This window comes from Oncorhynchus clarkii, chromosome 27 (assembly GCF_045791955.1).
Source record: "Oncorhynchus clarkii lewisi isolate Uvic-CL-2024 chromosome 27, UVic_Ocla_1.0, whole genome shotgun sequence".
In the NCBI taxonomy this organism is placed as follows: Eukaryota; Metazoa; Chordata; class Actinopteri; order Salmoniformes; family Salmonidae; genus Oncorhynchus; species Oncorhynchus clarkii.
Genome location: NC_092173.1, coordinates 33,922,928 through 33,946,391, shown reverse-complemented (window position 1 = coordinate 33,946,391; position 23,464 = coordinate 33,922,928). Strand labels below are relative to the sequence as shown.

The following is a 23,464-nucleotide window of genomic DNA, read 5'->3' as shown; positions in this document are numbered from 1 at the left end:
CCACGACAAAAACACTATCCTCTCCTATTAACCACGACAAAAACACTATCCTCTCCTATCAACCACGACAAAAACACTATCCTCTCCTATCAACCACGACAAAAACACTATCCTCTCCTATCAACCAAGACAAAAACACTATCCTCTCCTATCAACCACGACTAAAACACTATCCTCTCCTATCAACCACGACAAAAACACTATACTCTCCTATCAACCACGACAAAAACACTATCCTCTCCTATCACCAACGACAAAAACACTATCCTCTCCTATCAAACACGACAAAAACACTATCCTCTCCTATCACCAACGACAAAAACACTATCCTCTCCTATGAACCACGACAAAAACACTATCCTCTCCTATCAACCACGACAAAAACACTATCCTCTCCTATCAACCACGACAAAAACACTATCCTCTCCTATCAACCATGACAAAAACACTATCCTCTCCTATCAACAACGACAAAAACACTATCCTTTTATATGACAAAAACACTATCCTCTCCTATCAACCACGACAAAAACACTATCCTCTCCTATCGACAATTACAAAAACACTATCCTTTTCTATGACAAAAACACTATCCCTTCCTATCGACAATGACAAAAACACTATCCTTTCCTATCGACAATGACAAAAACACTATCCTTTTCTATGACAAAAACACTATCCTTTTCTATCGACAACGACAAAAACACTATCCTCTCCTATCAACATCGACAAAAACACTATCCTCTCCTATCAACCACGACAAAAACACTATCCTCTCCTATCAACCACAAAAAAAACACTATCCTCTCCTATCAACCACAAAAAAAACACTATCCTCTCCTATGAACCACGACAAAAACACTATCCTCTCCTATCAACCACGACAAAAACACTATCCTCTCCTATCAACCACGACAAAAACACTATTCTCTCCTATCAACAACGACAAAAACACTATCCTTTTCTATGACAAAAACACTATCCTCTCCTATCAACCACGACAAAAACACTATCCTTTTCTATGACAAAAACACTATCCTTTGATATCGACAATGACAAAAACACTATCCTTTTCTATCGACAATGACAAAAACACTATCCTCTCCTATCAACCACGACAAAAACACTATCCTCTCCTATCAACCACGACAAAAACACTATCCTCTCCTATCGACAATGACAAAAACACTATCCTTTTCTATGACAAAAACACTATCCCTTACTATCGACAATGACAAAAACACTATCCTTTCCTATCGACAATGACAAAAACACTATCCTTTTCTATGACAAAAACACTATCCTTTTCTATGACAAAAACACTATCCTTTCCTATCGACAATGACAAAAACACTATCCTTTTCTATGACAAAAACACTATCCTCTCCTATCAACCACGACAAAAACACTATCCTCTCCTATCAACCACAAAAAAAACACTATCCTCTCCTATGAACCACGACAAAAACACTATCCTCTCCTATCAACCACGACAAAAACACTATCCTCTCCTATCAACAACGACAAAAACACTATCCTTTTCTATGACAAAAACACTATCCTCTCCTATCAACCATGACAAAACACTATCCTTTTCTATGACAAAAACACTATCCTTTGATATCGACAATGACAAAAACACTATCCTTTTCTATCGACAATGACAAAAACACTATCCTCTCCTATCAACCACGACAAAAACACTATCCTCTCCTATCAACCACGACAAAAACACTATCCTCTCCTATCAACCACGACAAAAACACTATCCTCTCCTATCGACAATGACAAAAACACTATCCTTTTCTATGACAAAAACACTATCCCTTACTATCGACAATGACAAAAACACTATCCTTTCCTATCGACAATGACAAAAACACTATCCTTTTCTATGACAAAAACACTATCCTTTTCTATGACAAAAACACTATCCTTTCCTATCGACAATGACAAAAACACTATCCTTTTCTATGACAAAAACACTATCCTTTTCTATCGACAACGACAAAAACACCTTTGTTTCCTATCAACATCGACAAAAACACTATCCTTTCCTATCAACAACGACAAAAACACTATCCTCTGACTGAGAGGCTCTGACAGACGGAGTGTGTGTGTGTGCATGCGTGTGTGAGAGAGTGCGAGATAGAGAGAGAGAGACAGAGAGGAGAGCGCAACAGAGAGAGAGAGAGAGAGACAGAGAAAGAGAGCGAGAGTAGAGAGAGACAGAGACAGAGAGAGAGCGTGAGAGAGAGAGAGAGAGAGAGAGAGAGAGAGAGAGAGAGAGAGAGAGAGAGACTGAGCCAGAGGGAGAGGGCTTAATATGATGAACATTAATACAATCCTGTAGCAATGGTAAAAGAACACCGTGTCAGCCTGGGGTCATCCAACGGTCTCTGCTGAAACCTGGTGTACAGGAGACCGGCATCTGGCTCATCTAACGGCCTCTGCTGAAACCTGGTGTACAGGAGACCGGCATCTGGCTCATCTAACGGCCTCTGCTGAAACCTGGTGTACAGGAGACCGGCATCTGGCTCATCTAACGTTATACATACAGGCATAGTGTGTGTCCTGTGAGAATGTCCTTGTTTTAGCCATTCATTCACAGAACATACGTCATCGACACACACTCACTCTCTCCACACATAACCAGCAGAAAACCAGTAAACACAATGACAAGCACACATCTTTTATCACATTTCACTAGCAAACATTCACATCCCAAAGTCTTGTACATTAATCCATACACCCACACACATACACAATGAAAAGGTGGGTTGGCTTGTTAACACACAGTGGATCAGCTGGCTGATCCATACAAACACACACTGACACACACACAATGAAAAATGTGTTAATTTGTGTTATTAGTTTTACTCTCTCCTTTCTTCTCTCCCCCCACCATCATCTGTATCCTTCCTCTGCCCTCCTTTCCTCCCTCACTCATCTGTATCCTTCCTCTGCCCTCCTTTCCTCCCTCCATAATCTGTAGCCTTCCTCTGCCCTCCTTTCCTCCCTCCATAATCTGTATCCTTCCTCTGCCCTCCTTTCCTCCCTCCCTCATCTGTATCCTTCCTCTGCCCTCCTTTCCTCCCTCCATAATCTGTATCCTTCCTCTGCCCTCCTTTCCTCCCTCCATAATCTGTATCCTTCCTCTGCCCTCCTTTCCTCCCTCCATAATCTGTATCCTTCCTCTGCCCTCCTTTCCTCCCTCCATAAACTGTATCCTTCCTCTGCCCTCCTTTCATCCCTCCATAATCTGTATCCTTCCTCTGCCCTCCTTTCCTCCCTCTATCATCTGTATCCTTCCTCTGCCCTCCTTTCCTCCCTCCATAATATGTATCCTTCCTCTGCCCTCCTTTCCTCCCCCTATCATCTGTATCCTTCCTCTGCCCTCCTTTCCTCCCTCCATAATCTGTATCCTTCCTCTGCCCTCCTTTCCTCCCTCTATCATCTGTATCCTTCCTCTGCCCTCCTTTCCTATCTCCCCTCCCTCCATAATCTGTATCCTTCCTCTGCCCTCCTTTCCTCTCTCCCCTCATCTGTAACCTCCCTCCCTCCCTCCCTCATCTGCATCCTTCCTCTGCCCTCCTTTCCTCTCTCCCCTCCCTCCCTCATCTGTATCCTTCCTCTGCCCTCCTTTCCTCTCTCCCCTCCATAATCTGTATCCTTCCTCTGCCCTCCTTTCCTCTCTCCCCTCATCTGTATCCTCCCTCTGCCCTCCTTTCCACTCTCCCCTCTCATGTGTATCCTCCCTCTGCCCTCCTTTCCTCTCTCCCCTCATCTGTATCCTTCATATGCCCTCCTTTCCTCTCTCCCCTCATCTGTATCCTTCCTATCCCCTCCTTTCCTCTCTCCCCTCATCTGTATCCTTCCTCTGCCCTCCTTTCCTCTCTCCCCTCCCTCCATCATCTGCATCCTTCCTCTGCCCTCCTTTCCTCTCTCCCCTCATCTGTATCCTCCCTCTGCCCTCCTTACCACTCTCCCCTCTCATGTGTATCCTTCCTCTGCCCTCCTTTCCTCTCTCCCCTCATCTGTATCCTCCCTCTGCCCTCCTTTCCTCTCTCCCCTCATCTGTATCCTTCCTCTGCCCTCCTTTCCTCTCTCCCCTCATCTGTATCCTTCCTCTGCCCTCCTTTCCTCTCTCCCCTCATCTGTATCCTTCCTCTCCCCTCCTTTCCTCTCTCCCCTCCCTCCATCATCTGTATCCTTCATATGCCTTTCTCCTGTATCCTACCTCTTCAAGCAGTTCTTCTCTCCCCTCCTCTCTCCTCAAGCAGTTCTCATCTCTCCTCTTTCTCTCTCCTCAAGCAGTTCTCTCTCCTCCTCTCTCCTCAAGCAGTTATCTCTCCTCCTCTCTCCTCAAGCAGTTCTTCTCTCTCCTCAAGCAGTTCTCATCTCTCCTCTTTCTCTCTCCTCAAGCAGTTCTCATCTCTCCTCAAGCAGTATAATATGTGGAGACAGGGGGAGGGTATGCCCATCTGTGTGTGAAGATGCTGTGTGTGTGTCCTCTGTTCTGGGTCACCGTGACTGGCCTGGTTGATAGTATCAGGACCGTGAAGCGAACACCAAGTACATTCTCTGTTCTCCCGGTCATGGCTGACTGGTCGCTAAGGAGGGGTCCACTCCTTGCCTTGCTCTTGTACGATTGGGTCACCATGATTGCAGTCCTTTCCTCCCTCTATCATCTGTATCCTTCCTCTGCCCTCCTTTCCTCCCTCCATAATATGTATCCTTCCTCTGCCCTCCTTTCCTCCCCCTATCATCTGTATCCTTCCTCTGCCCTCCTTTCCTCCCTCCATAATCTGTATCCTTCCTCTGCCCTCCTTTCCTCCCTCTATCATCTGTATCCTTCCTCTGCCCTCCTTTCCTCTCTCCCCTCATCTGTATCCTTCCTCTCCCCTCCCTCCATCATCTGTATCCTTCATATGCCTTTCTCCTGTATCCTACCTCTTCAAGCAGTTCTTCTCTCCCCTCCTCTCTCCTCAAGCAGTTCTCATCTCTCCTCTTTCTCTCTCCTCAAGCAGTTCTCTCTCCTCCTCTCTCCTCAAGCAGTTATCTCTCCTCCTCTCTCCTCAAGCAGTTCTTCTCTCTCCTCAAGCAGTTCTCATCTCTCCTCTTTCTCTCTCCTCAAGCAGTTCTCATCTCTCCTCAAGCAGTATAATATGTGGAGACAGGGGGAGGGTATGCCCATCTGTGTGTGAAGATGCTGTGTGTGTGTCCTCTGTTCTGGGTCACCGTGACTGGCCTGGTTGATAGTATCAGGACCGTGAAGCGAACACCAAGTACATTCTCTGTTCTCCCGGTCATGGCTGACTGGTCGCTAAGGAGGGGTCCACTCCTTGCCTTGCTCTTGTACGATTGGGTCACCATGATTGCAGTGTGTGTGTGTGTGTGTGTGTGGGGGGGGGCAGTACTATTTCTGACAGAATCAGGTATCATAAAGCTTTTCATTTCAAAGCAGGATCTGGTCGCTCTGCTTTTGGCCAGGGAGTAGCAAGTTAAGCACTTCCTTTGGACCAAGGGAATAAAAAAAGAGTCTTGTATTAGACCAGGATATCTTTATCACAACAATCATCAAATGCATCTTTAATATGTAGCTTCTTTCCTAGTTTCTATTCCTTAACCTACACTGTTCTGAAAACACAGGTTAATGATGCAGTAAGCTGGAGCCCTCCCTACCAGGTCATTTATTTCACCTGTCCACTTCTTTCATGTCAGTGCAGATGGGGGAGAGGAGGCTTGAGGGAATCAGCTAAACTACACACTGTAAACAGTCTGCCTTCAGTACACTCACCAGAACAACCTCATCACCCAGTAAGGAGTGATATAGAATAGGCATACCTACTACCCATTCTTCTCTCTCTCGTTATTCTAACAGTCATCTCTAGGGTGCTGGCCCTTGTGTAATCACGCAGGTGATGCATGCCGAGGGGAGAGAGAAATACCGTTGAAAATCTGCTGTTTTTGTTACTGAATCCTACCGTGGGCGACGTTAACCTCCTCAAGCTCTCCCCGAGCGAGTCCAGGTTCACGCGCTTCCGTCTTGTCGCCCGTTTGGGTCCCGGTGCGTCCTCGAACGGGCACGCGAGCTTCTCCACGGGGCTCTTGCCGTTCCAGATGCGTGAAAATGGGCAGGAGTCGCCATCATCTCCAGGGCTCTCCAGGCACTCCGAGCCCATCGAGCTGAACGACTCTGACGAGATCTTGCGCGAGGACATGCTGCTGCTGCTAAGCGCGAGAAGTCCGGGCGCGTACGCGTGCGGCGACGAAACAACACGCGGCTACGGGGACTCATCAGATTCACTTGCGTGGGAAAGATTGGGAGGCGCGCGCGCCGGTTAAGAGCGACACTAACGGCACGCGAGCATTTAGAGAACAAACAAATATCGCGACGTCCAGATAGGGACTAGGTTCACCAGCTGAATCTCATGTCTAACGGTTTTAACGGTTGTCCTTTTTGTTTTCCCTTTGAAATCCCAGGTGGAAGTATTTTGCCTGCTGCGCACCTCTACTATCAAGTCATTTGCGGCTTCACGGCTTTCTGACTCTGTCTGTGTGAACTGCTCATCCTTTCATCCCTGCAGTTGGCTGGCTGTATTCCTCTCCGGTGGGCGGGAAACGGTGTGTCCAGGTTCGGAACTGAGGATCGGAAGATACCGAGAGATGCTCGCGCAGTCAAACATCAGCTCGATCCGCTGCCTGGTGGAGTTATATCTGTCCACTCTGCTCAAGCTCTACAGCATCACTATTCTACACTACCTCCATCCGCCACAGCCAATCAGATTTAACCCTGCCCCTCCTACCATCCATATGAGAGGGAGACTTTAGTCTAGAGCTATGCTAATGTATGTCGCAGATACTGACGGAGGAGACACTAGACTACTACAAGCAACTGCATGAGACACCAAGACATAACCTACAAATCAAATAGGCCGAGTGTTTGCATGTGATTTTATCCGTTATTTTTTACATGCCACACACTAAGCCATCTGGCCCCACTGTGCAATGCCAGCAGAACATATTCCGTGTGTTTGTATCCTAGACCAATTTGCCATAATCAACTGAAGATAAACTTGAGATAAAACAACTTAAGGTAGACTTGGTTCTAGTCGGCTAGACTATGATATAGTACACCACTAGAGTCATACAGCCTCCCCTCCTATAAGAACCAGCTCTCTGTCACAATAGTAAACACATGATGAATGGAACTGAAGTTATTAGGATAATTCCAATCGGCGAGCTACAGCGGACAACAGGGCAGCATTCATGTCGATCATTTATCGCTTCAGTGACCTTGACCTCTTCTCTGCCCACATGCCTGACCCTCAGCCTGCGGCCTGAGACACAAAAACAGAAGAAAACACACTACCAGGATTGTGCATACATACACCCTGGATAAACACACACTGCATACACATAGACAGACATACAAGCATGCACATGTCAGACAGACAGACACAGAGAGAGAGAGGCACAGACAACCATAGGATGCAAAACATCCTTACATGCACCTTTTTCTTTGCCAAAGCAGTGTGCCCTGACACAAATAGTTTACTTTGAAATACACTATATATACAAAAGTATATGGCAACCCCTTCAAATTAGTGGATTTGGCTATTTCAGTCACACCCGTTGCTGACAGGTATATAACATCCAGCACACAGCCATGCGATCTCCATAGACAAACATTAGCAGTAGAATGGTCTTACTGAAGAGCTGTGACTTTCAATGTGACACCGTCATAGGATGCCACCTGTCTGCCCTGCTAGAGCTGCCCCGGTCAGCTGTAAGTGCTGTTATTGTGAATCACAAGCTCACAGAATGGGACCGCCGAGTGCCGCAGCGTCTAACATGTGAAAATCGTCTGTCCTCAGTTGCAACACTCACCGCCAAGTTCCAAACTACATTTGGAAACAAAGTCACGACAAGAACTGTTCGTCGGGAGCTTTATGAAATGGGTTTACATGGCCGAGCTTGCACAATGCCAAGCGTTAGCTGGAGTGGTGTAAAGCTCGCCGCCATTGGACTCTGGAGCAGTGGAAATGCGTTCTCTGGAGTGATGAATCACGCTTCACCATCTGGCAATCCAACGGACAAATCTGGTTTTGACAGATACCAGGAAAACACTACCTGCCCGAATGCATAGTGCCAACTGTAAAGTTTGGTGGAGACAGAATAATCATCTGGGGCTGTTTTTCATGGTCTGGGCTAGGAGCTTTGTTCCAGTGAAGGGAAATCTTCATGCTACAGCATACAATATCATTCTAGACGATTCTCTGCTTCCAACTTTGTGGCAACAGTTGAGAAGGCCCTTTCCTTTTTCAGCATTACAATGCCCCTGTGCACAAAGCGAGGTCCATACAGAAATGGTTTGTCGAGATCGGTGGGGAAGAACTTGACTTGCCTGCACAGAGCCCTGACCTCAACCCCATGCAAAACCTTTGGGATGAATTGAACCACCGACTGCGAGCCAGGCCTAATCCCCCAACATCAGTGCCCAACCTCACTAATGCTCTCATGGCTAAATGAAAGCAAGTCCCCGCAGCAATGTTCCAACATCTAGTGGAAAGCCTCCTCAGAAGAGTGGAGGCTGTTAAAGCAGCAAAGGAGGGACCGACTCCATATGGCTAGTAATACATGTATCACTAGCCACTTTAAAACTATGCCACTTTATGTTTATATACCCTAGATTACTCATCTCTTATGTATATACTGTACTCTATACCATCTACTGCATCTTGCCTATGCCGTTCTGTACCATCACTCATTCATATATTTTTACGTACATATTCTTCATCCATTTACACTTGTGTGTATAAGGTAGTAGTTGTGAAATTGTTAGGTTAGATTACTTGTTGGTTATTACTGCATTGTCGGAACTAGAAGCATAAGCATTTCGCTACACCCGCATTAACATCTGCTAACCATGTGTTTGTGACAAATAAAATTTGATTAATGCATGATTTTGTAATGAGATTTTTTTACAAGCAGGTGTCCACATAGTTTTGTTAATGTAGTGTATGTTCAGTCCCTCCCCATCCCCCCTCACTTATCTCATCCCAACCTCAATCACCATAAGACGATAAATCAATAACTCTGCCAGAAGGATATTTAATAAATCTGCAGCAACAATTTAACCATAACTCTCTGGAGATTAAAAGCAAGGGAAATCCTTGGCTGTGTGTGCGCTCCGAAGATGGGTCGATTGTATAATACCTTTAACAAATCATTAGGTTTATTGAAGATTATAATTAAATGTTACACAAAGACAACAATAGTGCTTACGCAATGCTTGTTATTACTGAAAGGGAACATAGCCTACAGTATGAAGCCTCGTCCCTTCAGTTGACATTACCGAAAACCCAGCTTCAATTTGAAAGCCATTATTTAGATTGCGTTGTGTGTGTTATCCATGTTATCCATAAAAGCCCATTTCGACAAACTGAATCTTCAGAAGGTAATTGTTGTAATTGCCTTAGGGTATGCTTTTTCTAGAGCTGTTGAGCAAAAGACTGCCCAGACATCACAATGCACCTAAATACCACAGACAGAATAAAACACAAACTATGTTAATGTCAGTCAGAGACTCACACACCCAAAGGTAACATAAATCGGTCAGTCACATGAAATTAGCAGCGCTAGCAGAGATGGAGCATGAAGTGGCTCCGAGGTGCCTACCGTTGAGTCACACAGGTGCCTCAAGTCATTCAGAGATACACTCACCTCCCCCTTGTCTGATCTAGTTCCAACTGACTGTAGGCTTGTATTTCCAAACAAAACGTAGGCTGCATTTAGACAGGCAGCCCATTTGATTTCCCCCCCCCCACTAATTGGTCTAAATGATCTTATTAAGATCTGATTGGTAAAAAAAAGGGCCAATTCATGAATAAAATATCAGAATTGGGCTGTCTAAACGCAGCCATACAGACCCTGTAGGACTAACAGTCTGCTCTACCCTGTGTGTAAAACTGTAAAACCAAGTAGAGCACTTGTCTGAACCATACTGTGATAAACGACACAGTTAATCAGAAGTGGTAGGGTTAGTCACGGGATATGGGCTGACGGTGTGTGGATGGCTGGGTGTGAGGGAGACAGATAGAATGCGTCAGCAGGAAGAGGACAGTAGAGTGGAGCTTGGCTGTGAATCTGTCCCAGGTCCATCTAAGTGGACATAATCACAGATCACTCCTCACCACTATAACACCATTACTGATGACCATTTACTGTCTAGAACACACAGACAGAGACATACCACTGAAACACACAGGAGTGGAGATGAGTGATAAGAGAAAGATGGAGAGAGAGTTAAATAACTTAAATAACAGGATAGGGAGGAGAGAGGTCTTCCAGGGGACAGTAATAAGAGCCATTGTAGTGGTTAACTCATGTCAGGAACAATCTAGTGTCTGAATGATGAAAGCAGCTGCTGGTTCAGGTTTGCTGTTTAGCCACGAGTAAAAGTGTGTGTGTGGGGCTGTTTTAGGTGTTTACAAGTTACCTAATGACAAAGCAGTAAATTAAAATGAACCTACACTTGTTCTACTAAAACTGACTTGGTTGATAACTACTGTACTTTGAGGGGAAAATGTACTTGCTACGATTGTGATATATGGTACACTAATTGATAGATATTTGAAGATGAATACACTAATTGATAGATATTTGAAGATGAATACACTAATTGATAGATATTTGAAGATGAACACTAATTGATAGATATTTGAAGATGAACACTAATTGATAGATATTTGAAGATGAATACACTAATTGATAGATATTTGAAGATGAATGCACTAATTGATAGATATTTGAAGATGAACACTAATTGATAGATATTTGAAGATGAATACACTAATTGATAGATATTTGAAGATGAATACACTAATTGATAGATATTTGAAGATGAATACACTAATTGTAAGTGGCTCTTTATAAGAGTGTCTGCTAAAAGACAAAAGTAAAAGAACAGAAAGCATCATAATCATTTATTTTTAAGATAGTAAAACAACGTATCCCAACATACACAACAATTGTACATCAGCTTTTAAAATAGTTATTTTATGGCCTTCTTCCCGTATTTCATCAGAATAATCTCAGAGTAAAACAATGTGTTGACAGGATCAGAGGATTATAAAGCAGACAGAGTCATAGTCTCAGAAGACAAGGGGCTAACGCAGAAGGGGGCTAACGCCATATGGCTTGCAGTTACATCTACTGTATATTTTCAGGGGCTAGGTGTTTATTGAGATGTGTTGGTTGGTTAGTTCAGCTGTCCGTCTTGGTGCAGTCGAAGGGTTTCCACCACTGGGAGAACTCAAGGACTTTCTTCCGCTGGTCGTCAAAGTTCTCTCTGATGGACTTCCTCCATATCCTCGGCTCCACGTCCAACATCCCCCCAACAATCTCCTGAAGAGGGGAGAGGAGGAGCGGGAGAGAAGGAGAGGAGGGAAGAGGAGAAGGATGGGGAAAGGAGGGAGAAGGTTTAGAGTGACACAGTGGAGAGTAAAAGCACCCCATAGAGGTTGTAGTTCACTGACCTTGCCAAAGTAGTGGGGGAACTTGTGTTCATTTTCAATGACGTGAGCAAAGCCCCCCTGAAGACCAAAGTCTACTGAGAAATATGGCAGACCCCGCGGCACCTGGCACAGAGAGAACACACCGTCAAACACACTCACAGAATACACGCCTCTAGAAACCCTCTCTCAGGGGCTGGGACAGGCACCTGGTCCTGGAGCTTGGTAGAGGGAGGGAGGGAGGCATGCAGGAAGGGAGGAACAGACGGGGGGGGGGGGGGGGGGATGAAAAACATTTCAGGAGTGAGGAAGAAGGAACGAGAAGATGGAGGTATAACTCACAGCGTGGCGGATGTCTTTGGAGGAGAGATCCACTACCTTCTTATTCATTGCCCACTCCTCATCACATTCCATGATGGCTTTCTGTAGGACACACGCAGTATTAACCCAGACAGCTCATCTATTCTATAGATGGTTTCTATAGGAAGACACACACACACACACACACACACACCTTAAAGTAGATAGGAGCCATGTCTCCCAGTTCTCTGGGTAGAGGGATACACTCCAGGACCATGTGCTGGCGTCTCTTTGGGTTCATGTGGGTCTCCATAAACACACAGTCCTGATCCTGAGACTCAAACATCTGCACCAGCGCCCTGCGGAACACCTGCACACAGGACAAACACACAACATCACACACAAACTCCCAATCTCTGCCTTCTAGACCAATCAGTGAAAGTCGGAAAGGTGGGAGGGCATGTCTAGGCTGTAGTAGATTTTTTGATTGGCTGACCTGGATCTCGGTCCACACGTCCTCATCCAATCCAGTGGCAGAGCAGTGGTGTTGCAATGGAGTGATCAGACAGTGACCCTCTGTCAGAGACACACCCCCAGGCAGGCTCAGATACACCTGCGGAGACACACACACCAGTCAAAAAACACACACCCAGTCAAAAAACAGACACCCCGATCTGACACCACAAATCCCAATGGGCCAAACTCTCCTTCCCTACTTTCTCACCTTGGTTCCTATGGCGATGAGCAGGTGTTTCTGGAGCTCGGGGTTGCTGAAGCAGTGATGGCATTTCTCCATGGTAACGGCCAGTCGCCTGTGCTCCGCTATGGCTCTGCTCCTCATCCTCTCCTCGTCCCGCCCCTCGCCCTCTCTCTGAGCCACGCTGGAAACAAACATGTCATCCAGGGTGTAGTTGTCATCGTCTGTCTTCCCCATCATCTGAGAGAGAGAGAGAAATGTGTTTGTTTGCCTAAAGTGTGATTATTTACATATCATTTTGATTTCCCCATGAGTCGGTGTATGGCCTTGAGTTACGTTTTCAACACACACACACACACACACACACACACACACACACACACACACACACGCAGAGCGAGACACCCAAAGGGCTAATCAATCAGTCTATCAATACAAATCCATATAGCTGTAGCCGGGTCAGTTAACAGACATCATTGCTGTAGCTGAATAAACATCACACTAGAGAGCATCGAACAGCGGGCGAATATTCCCACTATTCACATCGCACACAGAAACAAGATAATAGGGTGCTTTGAAAAGTTGTTTGTGTTGGTTCAGTTGTCACAACTAAGTGTTGCTTCTAGGATTTTATTTTTATGGCAGTGACAGAGAGGCGTCTCCATGGACACAGGGTGAGCCGTTGGGATGTCGTGTCTCCCCACACTGCCCTGACTGATTGACAGGTCTGGGTCTGTGTGAAAGCAGGCCTGTGTGTGTGTACAACATGTCCATCTAGTCTATTGTATGTGTGTGAGCATGGTGTGTGCAGTCCATCACCCATGAAAACCCAACACCTCATTGGGTAGTCAGAACTGCATCACCCATACCACACCTCTACCAGTGCCTTCCTTCAGGGGAGAAGACTCTAGAACAGGAACAAAAGGCTGATCTAATATTAGATACAATTGCTCTACTCCAATTCCAGCACTAATTTCCTCTTTCTCTCTCAGACAGAGCAAAGGGGAGACACTCGCTTTAGCTAAAGCCGCTTACGGATACTAAGGCAGAGATGTGATAAGTGCATGTTTGACTATGTGTGCTGGGCCAGTGTGGGGCTTATATTGCCAGCCTTCGATGGATAATGAATCAATTACACACACAGACCTGTGGTTAATTGCCACACCTCAATGCTGGAATTCTAGACAACTTCTACCTGGGCCACACGCACATATGTACCCTACTCCCTGAATGGGACTTTGACTTGTTTAGATTGAGCAACAATGGTGGAACAGGGAACCAAGAAAGTGCAAACAGCAAATGCTTCTGGAATCCGAACGGTTACAATATAGAAGGTTAGGGAAGAAAAATACAGTAGCGTATAAAAGACTAGCTATCCTACCCTGGCCCCATTAACGACTAGCTATCCTACCCTGGTCCCATTAACGACTAGCTATCCTACCCTGGCCCCATTAACGACTAGCTATCCTACCCTGGCCCCATTAACGACTAGCCATCCTACCCTGGCCCCATTAACGACTAGCTATCCTACCCTGGCCCCATTAACGACTAGCTATCCTACCCTGGCCCCATTAACGACTAGCTATCCTACCCTGGCCCCATTAACGACTAGCTATCCTACCCTGGCCCCATTAACGACTAGCTATCCTACCCTGGCCCCATTAACGACTAGCCATCCTACCCTGGCCCCATTAACGACTAGCCATCCTACCCTGGCCCCATTAACGACTAGCCATCCTACCCTGGCCCCATTAACGACTAGCTATCCTACCCTGGCCCCATTAACGACTAGCCATCCTACCCTGGCCCCATTAACGACTAGCCATCCTACCCTGGCCCCATTAACGACTAGCCATCCTACCCTGGCCCCATTAACGACTAGCCATCCTACCCTGGCCCCATTAACGACTAACCATCCTACCCTGGCCCCATTAACAACTAGCTATCCTACCCTGGCCCCATTAACGACTAGCCATCCTACCCTGGCCCCATTAACGACTAGCCATCCTACCCTGGCCCCATTAACGACAAGCTATCCTACCCTGGCCCCATTAACGACAAGCTATCCTTCCCTGGCCCCATTAACTACAAGCTATCCTTTCCTGGCCCCATTTACGACAAGCTATCCTACCCTGGCCCCATTAACGACTAGCTATCCTTCCCTGGCCCCATTAACGACAAGCTATCCTTCCCTGGCCACATTAACAACAAGCTATCCTTCCCTGGCCCCATTAACGACAAGCTATCCTACCCTGGCCCCATTAACGACTAGCTATCCTACCCTGGCCCCATTAACGACTAGCCATCCTACCCTGGCCCCATTAACGACTAGCCATCCTACCCTGGCCCCATTAACGACTAGCCATCCTACCCTGGCCCCATTAACGACTAGCTATCCTACCCTGGCCCCATTAACGACTAGCCATCCTACCCTGGCCCCATTAACGACTAGCCATCCTACCCTGGCCCCATTAACGACTAGCCATCCTACCCTGGCCCCATTAACGACTAGCCATCCTACCCTGGCCCCATTAACGACTAACCATCCTACCCTGGCCCCATTAACAACTAGCTATCCTACCCTGGCCCCATTAACGACTAGCAATCCTACCCTGGCCCCATTAACGACTAGCCATCCTACCCTGGCCCCATTAACGACAAGCTATCCTACCCTGGCCCCATTAACGACAAGCTATCCTTCCCTGGCCCCATTAACAACAAGCTATCCTTTCCTGGCCCCATTTACGACAAGCTATCCTACCCTGGCCCCATTAACGACTAGCTATCCTTCCCTGGCCCCATTAACGACAAGCTATCCTTCCCTGGCCACATTAACAACAAGCTATCCTTCCCTGGCCCCATTAACGACAAGCTATCCTACCCTGGCCCCATTAACAACTAGATATCCTACCCTGGTTCCATTAACAACTAGCTATACTACCCGGGCAACATTAAAGACTAGCTATCCTACGCTGGCCCCATTAACGACTAGCTATCCTACCCTGGCTCCATTAACGACTAGCTATCCTACCCTGGCTCCATTAACAACTAGCTATCCTACCCTGGCCCCATTAAAGACTAGCTATCCTACCCTGGCTCCATTAACAACTAGCTATCCTACCCGGGCACCATTAATGACTAGCTATCCTACCTGAGCACCATTAATGACTAGCTATCCTACCCTGGCCCCATTAATGACTAGCTATCCTACCCTGGCCCCATTGAAACATCAACAGAAATACCAGGTCTAGGATTTAGGCATAGTGTAGATGCATCCAGCTGCTGAAAATATATATTTGCATGTGGTAAGGGAAAACTAAACCCAGACAAACATTGATACAGGAGACAGATGTACAACATTTTAAGACCATAGAGCTATTAACTGGTTATCAGACCATCTTGACTGATTTTGGGGGTGGTTGAGGAGTAAACAGGGCCAGTGTTAAAGCCATGAGGACCAGGGTGGTGGATGAGGAGTAAACAGGGCCAGTGTTAAAGCCATGAGGACCAGGGTGGTGGATGAGGAGTAAACAGGGCCAGTGTTAAAACCATGAGGACCAGGGTGGTGGTTGAGGAGTAAACAGGGCCAGTGTTAAAGCCATGAGGACCAGGGTGGTGGATGAGGAGTAAACAGGGCCAGTATTAAAGCCATGAGGACCAGGGTGGTGGTTGAGGAGTAAACAGGGCCAGTGTTAAAGCCATGAGGACCAGGGTGGTGGATGAGGAGTAAACAGGGCCAGTGTTAAAGCCATGAGGACCAGGGTAGTGGATAAGGAGTAAACAGGGCCAGTGTTAAAGCCATGAGGACCAGGGTGGTGGATGAGGAGTAAACAGGGCCAGTGTTAAAGCCATGAGGACCAGGGTGGTGGATGAGGAGTAAACAGGGCCAGTGTTAAAACCATGAGGACCAGGGTGGTGGATGAGGAGTAAACAGGGCCAGTGTTAAAGCCATGAGGACCAGGGTGGTGGATGAGGAGTAAACAGGGCCAGTGTTAAAACCATGAGGACCAGGGTGGTGGATGAGGAGTAAAACAGGGCCAGTGTTAAAACCATGAGGACCAGGGTGGTGGATGAGGAGTAAACAGGGCCAGTGTTAAAGCCATGAGGACCAGGGTAGTGGTGTTGAGACAATGACTTTCTCTCCATGCACATTATAAATATAACAATTATTAGATGTAGTATGTATAGTCTCTATGTCATGGTAACTGTAGTTGTATTTATAGAGTCTAGTCCCTGCTAAAGGAGAGTATGTGTGGCGTTAATGATACAGCCCACAGAGAGAGAGCTAAAAAGGTGCAACTTTGTCGCTTTCATTTTGAATCGCCATGGCAACTCCGATGTCTCCAAGAGTTTATTAATAATGCTCCCTCTCCCCATCGTCCCCCTCAGCCCTCTCTCCATCCCCCTCCATCTCTCCCTATCCATATGCCCCCTCAGCCCTCTCTCCATCCCCATCTCAACCTCATCCCTCTCCATCTCCAGCCATCCGTACTACTGGCCACGACACAATGCCTGGAAAATACATTTGACCAGCTAAATGCACATATATCCTACCAATTGGACATTAAATATCTTATGTTTCACCGAGTCGTGGCTAAACAACGACATGATTAACATACAGCATCGGCAGGATAGAACAGCAGCCTCCAGTAAGACAACGCATAACAGCCGGTGCACGATATCTAAGGAAGTCTCAAGGTTTTGCTCACCTGAGGTAGAGTATCTCATGATAAGCTGTAGACCACACTATCTACCTAGAGTGTTTTCATCTACATACCACCACAGTTTGATGCTGGCACTACGACCACACCCAATGAGCTGTATACTGCCATAAGAAAACAGGGAAACGATCATCCAGAGGTGGAGCTCCTAGTGGCCGGGGACATTAATGCAGGGAAACTGAAATCCATCTTATCAAATTTCTATCAGCATGTTAAATGCTGATAGAAAAAAACTCTAGAGCACTCTCCCTTACCCTCCATTTGGCAAAACTGACCATAATTCCATCCTCCTGATTCCTGCTTAGAAGCAAAAACTAAAGTAGGTAGCACCAGTGACTCGGTCAATAAAGAAATAGTCAGATGAAAGAGATGCTAAGTTACAGGACTGTTTTGCTAGTAGACGGACACTGAGGCTGCCCTACAACGTAGGAGAAGGGAGCTCACAGCTGCCTAACTGGAATTCTACATCTTATTGTTTAAATTCCAGAGAGAGGGGGAAGGTTTAAAAACAATATATACAAGAATTGTATAAAACTGTGTAATTCTTTTACAGATGTGAGGATAACGAGTAGTTCCCTCCTCGTCCCTGATTGGGTAGCTACCCACTACGGTGTTCTGCTGTAACCGATGATTACTTAACCCAGAAAACCTGGAAATGGTCACTGACAAAGCAATGCCAGTCTTGATAGGGAAACAAACTCTACCCTGCTAGTGGTTCTGCAGAATGGACTCTAAATGACCTAAAAAAAACGCAGATTAAGACCAAAAAAATAAAGTGGTCCAAAACTCTATGGTGTTCTAGGTTGCCATATTTGTGTATTGGATGAGCACATTTACATTTTACAGACAGGACAGGTTGTTTGTAGCGAATGCAGCGTACCTTGCCAGCCATGCGTGCGTAGAGGGAGTTCTGGTCCTCTGCAGAGCTCATCTTCTCCCTGCGGACCATCTCATGAAGACCCACACTGTCATCATCCTGGAAGTATCTCATACGCTCCCCATCCCTGTGGGTCTCAATCTGACCAGGGGAGAGAGACACCATTAGAATACTGAAAATATCACTCTTTCCCCATCCACCTTGTGTAACCAATAGAGAATATACTTCAGAACTGTTTACATAAGCACAGTTCATCTGAGAGGGAGACTGTGTTTGCATTGTTGATGGGGCAAAATCAATTTGGGATACACCTCTTTACTCCCAGGCAAGTCCAGACACCGTAACCTCATCTCTCACAACCTATCATAACACACACTGCTCACCGCCTTCTTTTTCCTACGTCTTCCTCTGGGCTCCTGGGGTTCCGAAGAGGCATTAACCGGCCAGGCACGACCCGATTGGTCTGTTCTGAAGAGAAGTACTTCCTGGTCCTCCTCTGTTTGACCTGGAGCCTGAACAAACAGAGGGAGAGGGTTATGGAGACGAACATAGAACAGAAAAACATATGCAAACACGATTCATCACATAGGAGACATTATAGAACCAGTGCATTCATATTCTACAGTAAAATAAAGAATCCAGTATTATTTGTAAGGGGAACACGACAGAGGACAAGGCAGTTATTTCATAGCTGGGTAGACCTAGAGGAACACTGACCTTACACACAGATTAACGGCACACTGATAATACCCTAACTTACACAAACAAGAAAACAGTATACATGTTGTCCCCCACGAATGACGCAGCCCACCCGGGCCAATTATTGACAACAATTCGAGCTCAAACAGGACAGGGATATGCTTGTTCAAAGTTGGGAATTTCAGTTGATTACTACAGTGCCCCCTAGGGCCTAGCAGTGTCATGTTGTAAATGCCAGATCTCTATGGCAAGATGCATCATTCACCCAAGTTTCGTCAAAATCAGGCCAGTGGTGTGAGATATTGAATGTGACTAACGTACTAAAAGATGGCGACAGATTCATAGTTCCCCCTCCGATTTCATCGTGGGGAACAATAATGTTGTTTAAGCCCTCCATGGTGAAAGTATAAATAAGCAGAAGAAAAAGGACAGAGCCCTCCACACGACCTCTCCAATAAGTCTTGAAAGAGAGAGCGCGGTAAGTAAATTGTCTCGTATGACTGCTGGGTGTATCACTAACCATGATCACAAAAAAAGTCAACAGTAAACATGCAGTCCCCCATGAATGATGCTGTGCCCCCCTTAAGATATTTACAAAATGTCACTGATTATCCCATCTCTATGGCAAGATGCATGTGCCAAATTTCAGCACTGAGTCAAACAGATCAAGAGATAAACATGTGCCTGTGTTTGCAACATTGTGTACCAAATTGTGTTCCAATATGAAAATCCTTGACTAATGTATATGCATTTGTGCCAGACCACGCCTACGTGAATGTTTATTGGTCAATAGTGGCCATGTTTTTTTAGGTACTAGTCTGAAAATATTGTCATTAGGTGGTCATTAGGTGCCAGAAGGTGTGTTTTCTACAAAAAACTTTTTGGGGAAACCCATCATGGCAGACTATGGGTCTCCTGAGGCATGTGTGAGGAGATGGACTTATGTACTGAATTTCATGACTTTAGGTCAAACGGGGTGAGGGGAATAAGTATATAAGGGAAGTGTATAAGTATATAAGAGAATAAGCTATATGACGTTGAAAGGTTACGCACCTTTAAAAGTCTGCATTTTAGCGCCACCATCTAGCCAATCGGTGTAATTTTGAAAATGTCAGATCCCTATGGCAAGATGTATCATTCACCCAAGTTGTGTCAAAATCAGGCCAGTGCTGTCAGACATCGCGTGTGACTAACGTACAGATGGTGACCGATCCACATTCCCCTCCCTGATTTCATCGTGGGGGACAATGAAGAGTGTGGAAAAAACACCAACAGCCCCGCCCTCACTGAGGAGTCTTAAGAGATTATAGCAGATCTCACCAAGAGACGAACAGTAATACATTAGCCTACTTATCCATATACGTATTCCTCACTTGCGAAAATAGAAGCAACACAGAAAAACCTAAACTGAGGAGAGGTGGAGGGGAGGGTTCAAAATCAGACAGCTCACTAGAGTAGGGTTCCCAGTGGGCCCAGCTGAATCCAGTTTGTGATCCCTGCACTAAAGGGTTTCATTCAAAGCTGATATGACAGAAAGGGGAGCGAGGAAAGAGAGAGGGGGGAATAGGAGAGGACATTCAAGGCGAGCGAGAGAAGCTAAAGAGAGATAGACAGCTTTGATTGACACCGCTAACAATAGACATGGGCCATAACCTTTCCAAAAAAAACATAGGCAAGTCAAGCGTTTCACTGAAGGTCTGATCATTGAAAACCACCCATAACCCCTCTGTCATTACAAACTAAAAACAACTCCTACAATAAATTCACAGAGTTGTAAACAAACCACAAATTGGGTGTGTAATACTTCACCCAGCAGCTGAATAAACACGTGGTTGTGTTTATAAGTGGTTGTGGGACATTATGACCATGTAGTGAGCACTAGCCAGCCAAGACGGCGTGTGCAGTGCAGCGTTAGGCTGCCAAGACGGCGTGTGCAGTTCAGCGTTAGGCTGCCAAGACGGCGTGTGCAGTGCAGCGTTAGGCTGCCAAGACGGCGTGTGCAGTGCAGCGTTAGGCTGCCAAGACGGCGTGTCCAGTGCAGCGTTAGGCTGCCAAGACGGCGTGTCCAGTGCAGCGTTAGGCTGCCAAGACGGCGTGTGCAGTGCAGCGTTAGGCAGCCAAGATGGTTGTTTTGAAGGTTCCTCAGCTTTGAGTGTGTAAGATTCCTCACACCTGGTGGAAGATGGATGATGCAATAACAGTGGTAAATTTTAGCCACTGTATTATTAGTGGAGATATGAGCTCTCTGTTAGGATAAACCCATACCAGGGCAGAAGAGACGACTAGAGTATATAGATCTGATGGGGGTAGATGTGTTGGAAGTGGAGATACTCCAGAATACTAGAGTATATACAGTTGAAGTCGGAAGTTCACATACACTTGGAGTCATTAAAACTCGTTTTTCAACCAATCCACAAATTTCTTGCCAAAACTATAGTTTGTTAACAGGTCGGATAGGACATCTACTTTGTGCATGACACAAGTCATTTTCCCAACAATTGTTTACATACAGTGAATTATAAGTGAAATAATCTGTATCACAATTCCAGTGGGTCAGAAGTTGACTGTGCCTTTAAACAGCTTGGAAAAATCCAGAAAATGTCATGGCTTTAGAAGCATCTGATAGGTGTGTGCAGGCGAATTGATATAATTTGAGTCAATTGGAGGTGTACCTGTGGATATATTTGAAGGCCTACCTCAAACTCAGCGCCTCTTTGCTTGACATCATGGGAAAATCAAAAGAAATCAGTCGACCTCAGAAAAGAAACTGCAGACGTCCACAAATCTGGTTCATCCTTGGGAGCAATTTCCAAACGCCTGAATGTACCACGTTCATCTGTACAAACAATAGTACGCAGGTATAAACATCATGGGACCACGCAGCCGTCATACCGCTCAGGAAGGAAACGCGTTCTGTCTCCTAGAGATGCACGTACTTTGGTGCAAAAAGTGCAAATCAATCCCAGAACAACAGCAAAGGACCTTGTGAAGATGCTGGAGGAAACAGGTACAAAAGTATCTATATCCACAGTAAAACAAGTCCTATATCGAAATAACCTGAAAGTCCGCTCAGCAAGGAAGAAGCCACTGCTCCAAAACCGCCATAAAAAAGCCCGACTACGGATTGCAACTGCACATGGGGACAAAGATCGTACTTTTTGGAGAAATGTCCTCTGGTCTGATGAAACAAAAATAGAATTGTTTGGCTGTAATGACCATCGTTATGTTTGGTGGAAAAGGGGGAGGCTTGCAAGCCGAAGAACACCATCCCAACCGTGAAGCAAGGGGGTGGCAGCATCATGATGTGGGGGTGCTTTGCTGCAGGAGGGACTGGTGAACTTCACAAAATAGATGGCGTCATGAGGAAGGACAATTATTTGGATATATTGAAGCAACATCTCAAGACATCAGTCAGGAAGTTAAAGCTTGGTCGCAAATGGGTCTTCCAAATGGACAATGACTCCAAGCATACTTCCAAAGTTGCGGCAAAATGACTTGTTGAGTGTAGGGGGCAGTATATTAGTTTTTGGCTAAAAAAAGTACCCATTTGAAACTGCCTATTTCTCATGCCCAGAAACTAGAATTTGCATATAATTGTCAGATTATGATAGATAACACTATAACGTTTCCAAAACTGTCAAAATATTGTCTGTGAGTATAACAGAACTAATATTGCAGGCAAAAACCTGGAAGTGCTGTTTTTCCTGAAAGCTCTCTGTTCCATTGGATGCCTTGCCTCCATTTAAAGGGATATCAACCAGATTCATATTCCTTTGGCTTCCTCAAGGTGTGAACAGTCTTTAGACATAGTTTCACACTTTTATTTTGAAAAATGAGCGAGAAAGAACCCATCGCGTCAGTGGATGGCTGGGTGCAGCAGAGTTTTTAATGCGCAACAGCCATTTTCTCTCTCTCTCCTATGGAAGAAGCTACATTCCGGTTGACATATTATCGATTATATATTGTAAAAACAACCTGAGGATTGATTATAAAAAACGTTTGACATGTTTCTACGACTATTACGGACACTATTTGGAATTTTAGTCTGCGATGCTGTGACCGCTCGAGCCTGTGGATTTCTGAATATAAACGCGCCAAACAAATGGAGGTATTTTGTATATAAAAAAATTATCTTTATGGAACAAAAGGAACATTTATTGTGTAACTGGGAGTCTCGTGAGTACAAACATCCGAAGATTGGTATGCTTTCGCCGAAAAGCTTAATTGAAATCTGACACGCCAGGTGGATTAACAACAAGCTAAGCTGTGTTTTGCTATATTGCACTTGTGATTTCATGAAAATTAAATATTTTTAGTAATTTAATTTGGCGCTCTGCAATTCAGCGGATGTTGATGACAATGATCCCGCTAACGGGATGGGTGCGTCAAGAAGTTTAAGGACAACAAAGTCAAGGTACTGGAGTGGCCATCACAAAGCCCTGACCTCAATCCTATAGAAAATGTGTGGGCAGAACTGAAAAAGCATGTGCGAACAAGGAGGCCAACAAACCTGACTCAGTTACACCAGCTCTGTCAGGAGAAATGGGCCAAAATTCACCCAATTTATTGTGGAAAGCTTGTTGAAGGCTACCCAAAACATTTGACCCAAGTTAAACTATTTAAAGGCAATGCTACCAAATACTAATTGAGT

General features: G+C 45.5%; 2 protein-coding genes across 5 annotated transcripts in view; both read right to left on the bottom strand.

The window, feature by feature from the left end:
* Positions 1–6,696, bottom strand: part of LOC139385814 (guanylate cyclase 1, soluble, alpha 2) — a 101,108-nt gene extending 94,412 nt beyond the window's left edge. The window contains exon 1 of one of the 2 annotated variants that reach the window (XM_071131057.1): positions 5,988–6,696. In XM_071131057.1, coding sequence (XP_070987158.1) covers positions 5,988–6,224 — 237 coding nt within the window. In that variant the 5' untranslated portion in view covers positions 6,225–6,696. The remainder of the gene's footprint in view (positions 1–5,987) is intronic. The other variant, XM_071131058.1, reaches the window with a different exon arrangement.
* A 4,280-nt stretch (positions 6,697–10,976) lies between these two features.
* Positions 10,977–23,464, bottom strand: part of LOC139385965 (CWF19 like cell cycle control factor 2) — a 30,551-nt gene continuing 18,063 nt past the window's right edge. For all 3 annotated transcript variants that reach the window (XM_071131280.1, XM_071131281.1, XM_071131282.1), the window contains 8 exons: positions 18,498–18,626; positions 18,118–18,255; positions 12,544–12,756; positions 12,316–12,432; positions 12,034–12,189; positions 11,862–11,942; positions 11,544–11,645; positions 10,977–11,412 (listed from right to left, as the gene is read on the bottom strand). In XM_071131280.1, coding sequence (XP_070987381.1) covers positions 11,272–11,412; positions 11,544–11,645; positions 11,862–11,942; positions 12,034–12,189; positions 12,316–12,432; positions 12,544–12,756; positions 18,118–18,255; positions 18,498–18,626 — 1,077 coding nt within the window. In that variant the 3' untranslated portion in view covers positions 10,977–11,271. The remainder of the gene's footprint in view (positions 11,413–11,543; positions 11,646–11,861; positions 11,943–12,033; positions 12,190–12,315; positions 12,433–12,543; positions 12,757–18,117; positions 18,256–18,497; positions 18,627–23,464) is intronic.